The sequence below is a fragment of the Tursiops truncatus genome, chromosome 8, assembly GCF_011762595.2.
Source record: "Tursiops truncatus isolate mTurTru1 chromosome 8, mTurTru1.mat.Y, whole genome shotgun sequence".
Classification (NCBI taxonomy): Eukaryota; Metazoa; Chordata; class Mammalia; order Artiodactyla; family Delphinidae; genus Tursiops; species Tursiops truncatus.
The window spans coordinates 62,865,160-62,877,713 of NC_047041.1; the positions used below are offsets into that span (position 1 = coordinate 62,865,160).

A 12,554-nucleotide genomic window follows, 5' to 3' on the forward strand; every position below is an offset into this window, starting at 1 on the left:
ACCACTGTGCCAGCAGGAAAGCCCAACATTTTTTTTTTATTATAGGCATTCCAGTGGGTATGAATCTTACTGTATTTTGATTTGCATCTCCATGATAATTAATGTAAAATACTGTTTTTAAAGTTTTTTTAATTGTAAAGGCAATAACAGGATATTGTTGAAATTAAGAAAAAAAAAAGGAACTTGTTAAGAAAATATGTATCACCCATAAGTTTAACATATATAGGCAGTTACTGTTAACATTTTATATGTGTGCTTTGAGTTTTTATTTTATTTATTCTTTTGGCTGTGCTGTACGGCTTGTGGGATCTTGGTTCCCCAACCAGGGATCGAACCCAGGCCCTTGGCAGTGAGAGCACAGAGTCTTAACCACTGGACTGCCAGGGAATTCCCAAGTTTTTGTTTTTTAAAATATGTTTTTATATATTATTTTTCAAGTTGGGATCATATTGAACACTTAACATTAATATTGTCCCATATCATTAAATTTTTTTAAAAAGACGTTGAGTATACATATGCTAACATTTATTTAGAGTCTATTGTGTATCAGGTACTAAATGTTTTAAACAGGTTTCTAATTAAGTCTTTATGTCAACTCTGTAGGTTAAGTACCATCATTACCACCATTTTAAAGATGAGACGGACCGTGGGTTAAATTGCTTGCCCAAGGTCACCCAGGTACTAAGTGGTATTCAGTGACTGTATAATAGTTTTGTACTGTGACTTTACACCCATTCCCTTTTTGGTGGACTTTTTTTTTCCCACTCTTATAAATAATAGTGACTATCCTAGATAAATCTTTATCTGACTCGGATTCACTTGTTAGAATAGATTATTTGAAGTAGAATCACTGATCAAAGAGTATGAATGCTTTCTGAGAAAAAACATTTCTACAATCAATTTCTAAAGTGTCAAATTGGCCAGTTTCCCTGTCTTCTGAGAACTGTCTCTGTTCCACAGCCACTTTAGTCTTGAGCTGGTTTGTATGAAATTTCTAGTTTAGAGAACATGTGAGTTTAGTTTTGTAAATACTTTTAGTGCTTTGAGTCAGAATTGAGGTCATACCTTATTCTTCATATGTATGAATTTTGGTGTAAAGTAATTATATGTTAAAAATAAGAAGGACTCTACACTTTCTTTCTGGGAAATTATCCTCCATTTGGACACCTTGAAACCACTAGCAGCCATTATTATTAAATGTGAGACTATTGATTTAATATGTGTGATACAAACTGGAATTTTGGAGCACAGTTTGTAATTGTAGATGAAATGGAGTATGGAATCATAGATTTCTAGACCTTTTGTAGTTAGAACAGACCTAGAGACCATTTCAATTTATGGATTTATTTTCATTGAGGTAATATTGAATATTGAATCCATACCTTTCAATGCCTTGCTGTTGTTTTAAGCATCTTTATCATGGCACACAGGGCCACATTCAATTTGGCCTCTGCAACCTCTCTAGCCTCCTCTTCTTCCTCTCTCCTCCCTTCTTGTTCACTTCAGTCCAGCCACCTTGACCTTCCTCAGATTACTAAGACCCTTCCTGCCACAGAGTCTTCAGACATGCTGCTTCCTCTGCTGTAAAGTTTCCTCCACCCGTAATGTGGAGGTCTTGTCTTGATTGTCACTTCCTCAGGGAGGTTTCTCCAGGTAGCACCCCACCCATTCTAGACCTAACCAGCTTTCCTGTAATGTATGCTTGCAACGTTTTGTGCCTTTTCCTTTTTGCCACAGTTTTCACCACATAAGTGGTTGTGTTATTGCTGTATAGTTTGATATCTTATTACCCCCCTGGAGTGTAAGTTCTGGGATGGCAAGGACTGGTTCACCCATGTCCCACACTGTTGATTGTTTCCTTTGTGTGCAGGAGCTTTTAAGTTTGATGTAGTTTTGTCTGTTTTGCTTTTGTTGCCTGTGCTTTTAGAATCATACGCAAGTAATCATTGCCCATTCCAATGTCATGAAGCTTTTCCCCTATATTTTCTTCTTGGAGTTTTATCCTTTTAGGTCTTACATTTAGATCTTTACTCTGTTTTGGACTTAATTTCTGAACGTGGTGTAAGATAAGGGCCCATCTTCCTTCTATTGCATGTGGATATTCAGTTTTACCAATACCACTTGTAAAAGAGATGGTCCTTTCCTCATTGTGTGGTCTTGGCACCCTTCTTAAAGCTCACTTGACAGTATACATTAGGGTTTATTTCTGGGCTCTCTATTCTGTTCTATTGGTCTATATGTCTGTTTTTATGCCAGTACCATACTGTTTTTGTTTTGTTTTTTTGGCTGTGCCGCATGGCTTGTGGGATCTTAGTTCCCCGACCAGGGATCAAACCCATGCCTCCTGCAGTGGAAGCGTGGAGTCCTAACCACTGGACTACCAGGGAATTCCCCAGTACCATACTGTTTTGATTACCTATTAGCTTTGTAATAGGTTTTGAAATCAAGAAGTGTAAGGCCTCCAGCTTTGTTCTTCTCAAGATTTTTTTTTTTCTTTTTTTTTTTTGCGGTACGCGGGCCTCTTACTGTCGTGGCCTCTCCCGTTGCGAAGCACAGGCTCCGGACGCACAGGCTCAGCGGCCATGGCTCACAGGCCTAGCCGCTCCGTGGCATGTGGGATCTTCCCGGACCGGGGCACGAACCCGTGTCCCCTGCATCGGCAGGCGGACTCTCAACCACTGCGCCACCAGGGAAGCCCATGATTTTTGTTTTTCAAATTTTTTGGCTGTGCCACAGGGCATATGGAATCATAGTTCCCCAACCAGGGATCGATCCCACACCCCCTGCATTGGAAGCACGGAGTCTTAACTGCTGGACTGCCAGGGAAGTCCCATCTCAAGATTGTTTTGACTATCATGGACCTTTGAGATTCCATATGAATTTTAGGATGATGTTTTTTGTTTCTGCAAAAAAAAAAAAATGCCTTTGAGATTTTGACAGGGATTGTGTTGAATCTGTAAATTGCCTTGGATAGTATAGACATTTTAATAATTTAAGTCTTCCAGTCCATGAGCATAGAGTGTTTTTCTATTTATTTGTGTCGTCTTTAATTTCTTTGAGTAATGTTTTGTAGTTTTCAATGTACAAGTCTTTTGCCTCCTTGGTTAAGTTTATTCCTGAGTATTTTATTCATTTTGATGCTATTGCAAATGGGATTGTTTTCTTAATTTTCTTTTCTGATTGTCATTGTTAGTGTATAGAAACACAACTGATTTTTGAGGGTTGATTTTGTATCCTGGAAGTTTGCTGAATTGGTGTATTAGTTTTAATAAACCAGTTGTTAGGTGGAATCTCGAGAGTTTTCTACATAAGAAAAAGCATTTGGGACTTCCCTGGTGGTGCAGTGGTTGAGGGTCCGCCTGCTGATGCAGGGGACGCGGGTTCGTGCCCTGGTCTGGGAAGATCCCACATGCCGCGGAACGACTGGGCCTGTGAGCCATGGCCGCTGAGCCTGCGCGTCCGGAGCCTGTGCTCCGCAATGGGAGAGGCCACAACAGTGAGAGGCCCGCGTACCGAAAAAAAAAAAAAAAAAAAAAGAAAAAGCATTTTATCTGCAAACAGAGATAATTTTGCTTTTTTCTTTCCAATTTGGATGCCTTTTATTTCTTTTTCTTGCCTAATCTCTCTGGCTGAGTCTTTCTGAACTGTGTTGAATAGAAGTGGTCAGAGTGGGCATCCTTGTCTTGTTCCTCATCTCTTCTCTAAGAGAAGAGAAAAGCTTTCAGTTTTTCATCTTTGAGTTTGATGTTGGTTGTGCACTTTTCATATATGATCTGATGTTTTCTTTTCTTAAAGGTGTAAATGCCATCGTTTGATATACTTCTACCTTTGATCATGATTAAACTAAAGAATAGTAGATTAGAATATAGAGAAGTAATAAGCCAAACAGACAATTTATTAAAATTAAATAAGACACAGAGAACTTGCACCGAAAAGCCACTATTTATTTCCTGGGAAAACTAATTTATGGAGAATCTGCTTGGTTTCTGATCCCACTGCAGTCTGACTTATACCCAGACTTCTCGGCTATCTTGAAGGTAACTAACTAGTGACCACTGAATTGCAAAACCAGTAGTCTTTTCTTAAACGACTCCTCCTTAATTTCTCTGTAGCATTTGGCACTGCAGTAGCCCCGTCTTATCCTTAGTTTCTCTTTCCATGGTTTCAGTTACCTGTCAAGTGTGGTCTGATAATATTAAATAGAAAATTCCAGAAATAAAGAATTCATACATTTTAAATTGTACGCTGTCCTGAGTATCGTGATGAAACTTTGTGCCTTTCTGCCCTGTCCTGCCTAGGACACCAGGACATGAATTGTCCCTTTGTCCAGTGTATCCCACCCATTAGTCACTTAATAGCTATCTGAGTTATAAGATCAACTGTTGGGGTATTGCAGTCCTTGTGTTCAAGTAACTCTTTTTTTTTTTGGTTGCGCTGCGAGCCTTGCAGGATTTTAGTTCCCCAACCAGGGATTGAATCGGGGCCACAGCAGTGAAAGCGCCAAGTCCTAACCACTGGACTGCCAGGGAATTCCCAAGTAACTCTTATTTTACTTAAAAATGGCCCCAAAGCACAAGAGTGGTGATGCTGGCAATTCAGATAGCCAAAGAGAAGCTTTAAAGTGCTTCCTTTAAGTGAAAAGGTGAAACTTCTGTACTTAATAAGAAAAAAAAAAAAACTGTATGCTGAGTTGGCTAATATCTGGGTAAGACCGAATCTTCTATCCGTGAAATTGTGAGGAAGGAAAAAGAAATTCTGCTAGTTTTCTTATTGCACCTCAAACTGCAAAAGTTATGGCCAAGTACATGATAAGTGCTGAAAGATGGAAAAGGCATTAAATTTGTACAGTAAGAGACTTCCCTGTTGGTACAGTGGTTAAGAATCCGCCTGCCAGTGCAGGGGACATGGGTTCGATCCCTGGTCCGGGAAGCTCCCACGTGCTGTGGAGCAACTAAGCCCTTGTGCCACAACTACTGAGCCCACGTGCCACAACTACTGAAGCCCACGCGCCTAGAGTCCATGCTCCACAACAAGAGAAGCCACCACAATGAGAAGCCCGAGCACCACAATGAAGAGTAGCCCCCGCTTGCTGCAACTAGAGAAAGCCTGCGTGCAGCAATGAAGAACCAACACAGCCAAAAATAAATAAATTTATTAAAAAAAATTTTTTTTACAGTAAGATATTTTGAGAGGGAGAGAGACCACATTCACATAACTTTTATTACAATATATTGTTTGTAATTGTTCTATTTTATTATTAATTATTGTTGTCAATCTCTTATTGTACCTAATTTATAAATTAAACTTTATCATAGATTTATATGTATAGGAAAAAACACGTGTATATAGGGTTCAGTACTACCTGTGGTTTCAGGCATCTACTGGGGTCCTGGAATTTATCCCTTGTGGATAAGGGGAGACTCCTGGGTTGATCAAACCTTCCTCTTACTCTTTCCTCACTCAGTTTTCATGTCTTTGTGGTTCTCCTACCACTTTGACTGTTCTTCTAGTCATCATAATTCCTCTTCCTCCTCCCGCTTGTAAATGTGCGAGTCTCTTGAGGTTCTGTTTTTGATTCCATCTATTTTCTCACTTTATGTTTTCTCTCAGTGATCTCACTGACCATTGTGGCTTCAGTCATTGTCGACATGCAGTTGATTCACAAATCTGCCTCTTCTGTTAGGTTACAGTTCCTTCCTCGATTGTCTTTGGACACCTCCATCTAAATGTCTTCCCAGAACTGCAGGTTGAAGATTCACATAATTGAACACCTGTCTTTCTTTCTCCCTTGTGTCCTCTTCATGCTGTGGCCATCCCCAAACATGGTTGGTGTGCTGCTCCTGCCATGCCTTTGCTCATGGCACTTCCTTTCCTGTCCTTTGGAGTACTTTTCCTTGTACTCTTCAATATACTTCAAGGTCTGCCTCAAATACCGTCTTTTCTGCAAAGTACTAATGTGGGCTGCAGATGACCTGCTCGTTCTTTGCTCTAAACTTGGGAGTTTCCTACAGGCTATCTCTTAAAACTATAAAGCTCTTTGTGATTTTTGTCTGTGTTTGCTTTTCTAGCCATAAATCTAGCCACTCCCTCTCAGGAACTCAATAATTCACCTCATGATACACATAGAATCACTTCTTGTTCCTCAGGGCAACACTGTATGCTTTCATGCACATGTCATTTTCCCTGGTGGCATATCTTCCACTTAGTGCTTTTTGGGGGTGTGGGTGGATAGAGTTGATAGTAGTGGTCTTTCAAACTAGTCCTGTAGAGATGTCTTCCATCACATAGATAGATGTCCTCCATCTACTGAATTCTACAAGCAGTTTGGCATAGAGAAGAGACAGAATTTGAGCTTTGATTTTAAACCCTGGTTTTGATATTTACTAGCCATGTAAACTTGGTACTCAACTTTTCTGAACCTCTATTTCCTGATCTGTAAAATTGGGAGAGTGTTTAACCTTATGGGGCCAATACAAAGTTTAAATAAGAAACTGCATATAAAATGCCAAGCATATGCTAAATCCTCAATAAATGGTGTTAAAGAAAAAAAAAGAAATGAAAAGAGAAGAGAAGAAAAAGAGAAGCAGCAGTTATTATTCCCTTCATGGGGTCATTTGTGTACCATGGGGGCATGGGAAATGGTGTCAGACTGAGACAGGGTGCTCAAGGCAGAGCACAAAGGATATATCTTCTTACTTGTGGGGAACTGGTTTACTAATGACAAATTCTAGCCAGAGAATGAGAGAAACTTCCTCCTGCAGCCAACTAGTGACTTCTTCCTTACATTACACACAGCACTTCATTCACCTTTCTCTAGAAAGAAATGCTTTGCTCATGTTGTCCTGTCACCCGCTCTGCCTCCTCCCGTACATTTTCCATATTGTCCCCAATATGGCTTTTAAAATGCAGGTTGTATATGCTGCCCCCTCCCTCTCTTTCAGTACAGGTAAATCCTAACTCCTTACTGTGAATTATAAGGCTCTTCATGATCTGGTCTTCACCTACCTCTCTAGCCTAGTCTTTCACTGTGCCCCATGCAGTGGACATTTGTCATTTTTTCATCTGACCAGTATCAACTCTTTTCTTATGTCTGGGAAATTCCACAGTGTCTTGGTGGAGGACAGGACCTATCTCACATCTCAGATATTGAAAAGTTTGGATCCTCATTTTCCCAGCTCCCTGGCAGCTAGGGCTTAGGAATGTGACCTGGTGGGACTTTGAATCTGCATTGAGGTGGGGACTTTGAATCTGCATTGAGGGACACGGAGGATCAAGGACTGGGTCAGTGGCAACAGTGATGGCCTCATGTTATATTGGCAGTCGTGTCTCCACCCGCTGGTACCATGAGTAGTTTCAATTGCAGTTATGACTGCCTAGCCTAGATTAGTAACGGCTTAGTTTCAGAGTCTAGGTTTTTCAGCCCTTGTGTTGGATCTTTGAGGTTACCCATTGCTTTTCCAATAAATTCCTTATCTGTTTAAAGGAACTCAAGATCATTTCTCTTATTTGCATTTATAAAGAGCCTTGACTCATACCTCCCTCTAGTACCAAGTGCCCCATTCACATTAACCTTCCTGCAGTTCTTCCAAACTAACCATGGTTGTTTCTGCCTCTGGGCTTTCTCACATTCTGTTCTACCTGGAACACTCTTTACCTCATTCTCAATTGTTTTGACTCTTGGCGGTCCTTTAGGACTCAGCTCTGTTATGTCACTTTTTCTGCAAATCTTCCCCCAATTCTTAAGATTGGGTTAGCTCCTCAGTGTTCCCACAGAATCCTCTGCTTACCTCTATATAATACTTATCACACTATATTGTAATTGCCTTGACATCCCTTGGAGACATGGGCTAGTAGTATATTCAGTATCTTTGCATTGTCCCCGGCAGATAATAATTACTATCTAAATTTTATCTGTTGAATGAGTGAAAAACTATTGAATTATACTGTGTGTTATGTTAAAATTTGTCTATTTGCATGTCTGTTTTTCCTAATAAACTGTGACTATTCTAAGAGCAGTGGCCAAGTTCTTCTTCACCTTTATATCCTTAATTTGTAGCATAGTATTTGGCTCATAGTAGACACTGAGAGAATGTTGAATGCATAACTGAATGACTGAGTGGCAGAGCTGTCTTTTTAGAATTTCAGTTCAACAGTTTTTCCCAAGAGAAAGTATCTTCTTTGACCATATAGGTAAAGATGAGATATCTGCATGTAGCTCGTATTGAGTAATTGACATTCTCAACTTCTCTGTATCAGGATTGGTAATCTGTTTAGAAGATAATGTTTATACATGAAAAAAAAAACTACTTGACAAGCCAGTATTTTATGTGCCGACTGAGTGATACGGGCAGGTGTTGCTTCGGTGTCAGGCTCAATATAACATTCTTTTTTTTTTCTTAATATTTATTTATTTTGGCTGTGCCGGGTCTTAGTTGTGGCTCGTGGGATCTTCGTTGTGGCATGTTTAGTTGCGACCTGCGTGTGGGATCTAGTTCCCTGACCAGGGATCGAACCCGGGCCCCCTGCATTGGGAGCACGGAGTGCTACCCACTGGACCACGAGGGAAGTCCCTCAATATAACATTCTTTTTTTTTTTTTTTTTTTTTTTTGCGGTACACAGGCCTCTCACTGTTGTGGCCTCTCCCGTTGCGGAGCACAGGCTCCGGACGCGCAGGCTCAGCGGCCATGGCTCACGGGCCTAGGCGCTCCGCGGCATGTGGGATCTTCCTGGACCGGGGCACGAACCCGCGTCCCCTGCATCGGCAGGCGGCCTCTCAACCACTGCGCCACTAGGGAAGCCCTCAATATAACATTCTTAATCGAGTCTTTGAAAGTGTGGTACCTAAGCAACTACTTAGGAAATGGTTATTGGTTAATTGGATTGATTAAAATAGAAGCCTGTAGTAGGCTTTGTCTTTCTGTTTTATTTGGTTTACATGCTGCTTATTTTGGACTGGTTCATTGGAATTTTTCCTCGTTCCTTTTTAGGTCCAAGACAACTTTGACAAGATTGAATTCAATAGGATGTGTTGGACCCTCTGTGTCAAAAAAAACCTCGCAAAGAGTCTCCTGCTCATTACAGAAGACGATGCATTTAAAGTATGGGTTATTTTCAACTTTTTATCTGAGGACAAGTACCCACTAATTATTGTACCAGAAGAGGTAAGTGTGGCTCTGGGAAGTTTTACAGGGCCATCTTAGCATTTAATAGATCTAACTTGGAAGTAGATATGGAAGGAGATCCTGTACTAGTGGTTTTGGATCAGAGGCAAAAAAGCTTAGATCCAAAAAAGTCCAAAAGTTAGTGATTTAGGGTTATGCAGTAACCATGGAGATTTGCACGCAGGGTGGGACTCTTCCTCTCTAAACTGCTATAATTATAGACAAATCCATCCTCATGTTCAAAGAGTCTTTATTCAGTACAAGGCACAACATAATTTTCTGTCTACTTACATATTGGCAAAACCGTAAGAAATGGCTGAGTGATGCTAGGGAAACACATAGGATCCAGAATGTTGTTCCCAAGGCTGATTTATGTGAGGAAATAACTATTCTTGTTTCAAAGCCAAGGATGGAGACTTTTTTAAGACCATACTTTCTAAAGTAAATGAAAAAGGACATTTGCTTGTTTTGTTCTGGGTTATTTTCCCTGAGCTTCCAAGGGGCGGGGGGACGGCGGGGGATGGGGGGAATACAGGAGTAAGGATTCTGTGCTCTCTTACTGCCCTAAAAAATGATCCATGTAATACATGCTTATTACAGTAGTAAATTTAGAAAAGACTAATAATATGCAGATTAATCAACTGTAGTCCTCCGCTTAAAAAAAGTCATTTTGTAATCCCCTAACCTTGGACAAATGATGTAACCTCTTGAGTTTTAATTTCCTCATCTATAAAATGGGGCTCATAAAAATGTTTATTCTAAGGGTTGTGAGGCTCTGTATTTAAAGGACTTAGTTCAGTAAGTGAAATAAGTCAGAGAAAGAGGAATACTGTATGATTTTATGCATATATGGAATATGAACAAACAAACAAAATAATCGAACAAACCAAACCAAACAAAAACATATAGATACAGGGAACAGAACAGTGGCTACCAGAGGGGAAGTAGGGGTGGGAAGGGTGAAAGGGATAAAGAGGGTCAACTTTTTGGAAACTAAGTTTTCAGTGGTGAGCACACTATAGTGCATGTAGAATTAGAAATACAGTGTTGTATACATGAAACTTATATAATGTTATGAACCAATGTTACCTCAATAAAAAATCTAAAATTAAAAAAAATAATTAAATCGCGACTAGGGGGAAAAAATAAATGACTTGGCTCAGTGCCTGGCACGTGATATGTACTCAGTAAATGTTAGCTCCTATGACTAATATTATTGCATACATTTTTGCACACTAGTCTGCTTATTTCTGTAGGATAAATTTCCAGCAGTGGAATGCTAAGTCCTAAGAAATGCACACTTTCAGGGTATGAGATGAAAGAAGCAGAATTGCCCTTCAGAAAGGCTGTACCATTTATATACCTACCAGTAGTGATTGAGGGTGCCCATTATTACCCATCCTGCCAGCATGAGTCTAGTCTGTGATTTATTTGTATGATTCATGTTTATGTTAGGAAAATCTGTTTAAAAGTTCACACTGCAATATTTTATTTCAAGTCAGCAAGGATTTATCGACTGGCAACAGTAAATGAGGCAATAAGAGGAATACAAAGTGAAAAAGATGACTTCCTGCCTTCAAGGAATATGCAGTCTGCTCAAGGAAAAGAAAAAAATCAAGTGTAATTCAAAGCAAAATAAACTACCTGTTATAAGAGAGGTGCAAATGCCATGCAAATACAGAGAAGGGAAAGATTTATTCCAGTTTGAGGGAGGTCAGGGATCAGGGAAGGCTTTTTAAGAGAGGCAGTATAATGTAGTGGTTAAAAGCAGGGTCTTAAACTTTTTCAGTAAAGGGCCAGACAGAAAATATTTGAGGTTTTGTGGGCTTCCTGGGCCATATTGTCTCTGTTATAGCTACTCAACTCTGCTGTTAATAGCGTGAAAGCAGCCACAAGACAATACGTTCCTGTGCTTTAATAAAACTTTTACTTATGGATGTTGAAATTTGAGTTTCATATAATTTTAATGGACCATGAAATATTATTACTCTTTTGATTTTACCCCTTCTAACCGCTGAAAAATGTAAAAACCGTTCTTGGAGCAAGTGTGTATAAAAACAGGCTGAGAGCCAGATTTGGCAGCTGGGGTAGATTTGACTCATGGGCTGTAATTTGGTGTTCCTTGGTTAAGAGCAGGAGTCTGGAGTCAGATTTCTTGGATTTGAATTCTGGCTTCCACACTGCTCACTAGCTGTGTGACCTTGGGAAATTTACTTCATTAGTTTTTGCTGCAGTTTCCTCAACTGTAAAATAAGGCTAATGCTAGTATCTGCCTCCTAACTGCTCTTGTGAATATCAGATGAGAAGACTGCCTGGCCCTTAGAAAGTGCTCATTGTGTTACCTATTATATTTAGTGGGAAGGTAGCATTTATGCTGGGCCTTAAAAGACGGAAGAATTTTGACTAATGGAGAAGGCAGAGGAGAAGACTTCCGGTTGGAGGGAACAGTGGGCAAGGTTATATGAGGCAGGAAAGGAAAGGCAGGGCATGTCGGAGATGAGTGAGGTATCCAGCTTGACTGGATTGCCAGTCTTTGAAACAGCTGGATTGACTGATTTCAGCCAAAAAGGGAATTTTAAAAAGGATGTTGGGTAGCTGACAGAATGGCTATGATGGCTGAAAAACCAGGTGTGGAGGCTGTGCAGTGAGGAACCACAGGGAAAATGTGTGTTGTACTTGTACCACGGAACACCTCTGGCCCTGCACACTGGGTGCTGTCCAGGAACTCAAATCTTCCTGCAAGTAACTGTTCTTGCTACCATGGAGAGTTTTCTGTGCCTATTTCTCAATCACAGTCAGGGCGTGATGCATCTAATTGTTATAACCTAGGTCACATGCCATGAGCTAGCTGCAAAGGAGGCCTGGAAAGTGTCCAATTGTGTTTTTAACTTCCATATTGGGAATTCCCCAGACATAAGAAGCGGGTTAGGTGCTGGGCAGTCAAAAAGAATGACACATGCCCTTTCTAACTAGAATGTGATGGCTGTACAGAGATAGAGACAAGTTTCAGGTCTGGGCGACTGGGAGGTAATATTGTATAGTTGTTTAAAGCATGGTCTTTCAAATCAGACTGCCTGGTTTAAATCCCTACTTGACCACTTTTTAGCTCTGTGACTGTGAACAGATTACTTAATCTCCCTGTTTGGGTTTCCCCATCTGGAAAATGGGGATCACTACTTCCTTCACTGGACTCTTGTGAGGACTGATAGTTGATGTATGTGAAGCATTTAACTTAATGTCTGGCTCCATGATAAACGCTCACTAAATTTTGTGTGTGTGTGTGTGTGTGTGTGTGTGTATGAATGAATGACAGGGTGATGAACAAATTGGGGATATGATGTATGATGATGGGCTTGGTACATTTGGCATTTTGAGTGGATCATCCTTGTGGA

At 40.3% G+C, this 12,554-nt stretch overlaps 1 protein-coding gene across 1 annotated transcript in view; it reads left to right on the plus strand.

The window, feature by feature from the left end:
• Positions 1-12,554, plus strand: part of SWAP70 (switching B cell complex subunit SWAP70) — a 79,120-nt gene that overhangs the window by 32,557 nt on the left and 34,009 nt on the right. Inside the window, exon 3 of the mRNA XM_019948258.2 lies at positions 8,989-9,162. Within this exon, the coding sequence (XP_019803817.1) occupies positions 8,989-9,162 (174 nt within the window). The remainder of the gene's footprint in view (positions 1-8,988; positions 9,163-12,554) is intronic.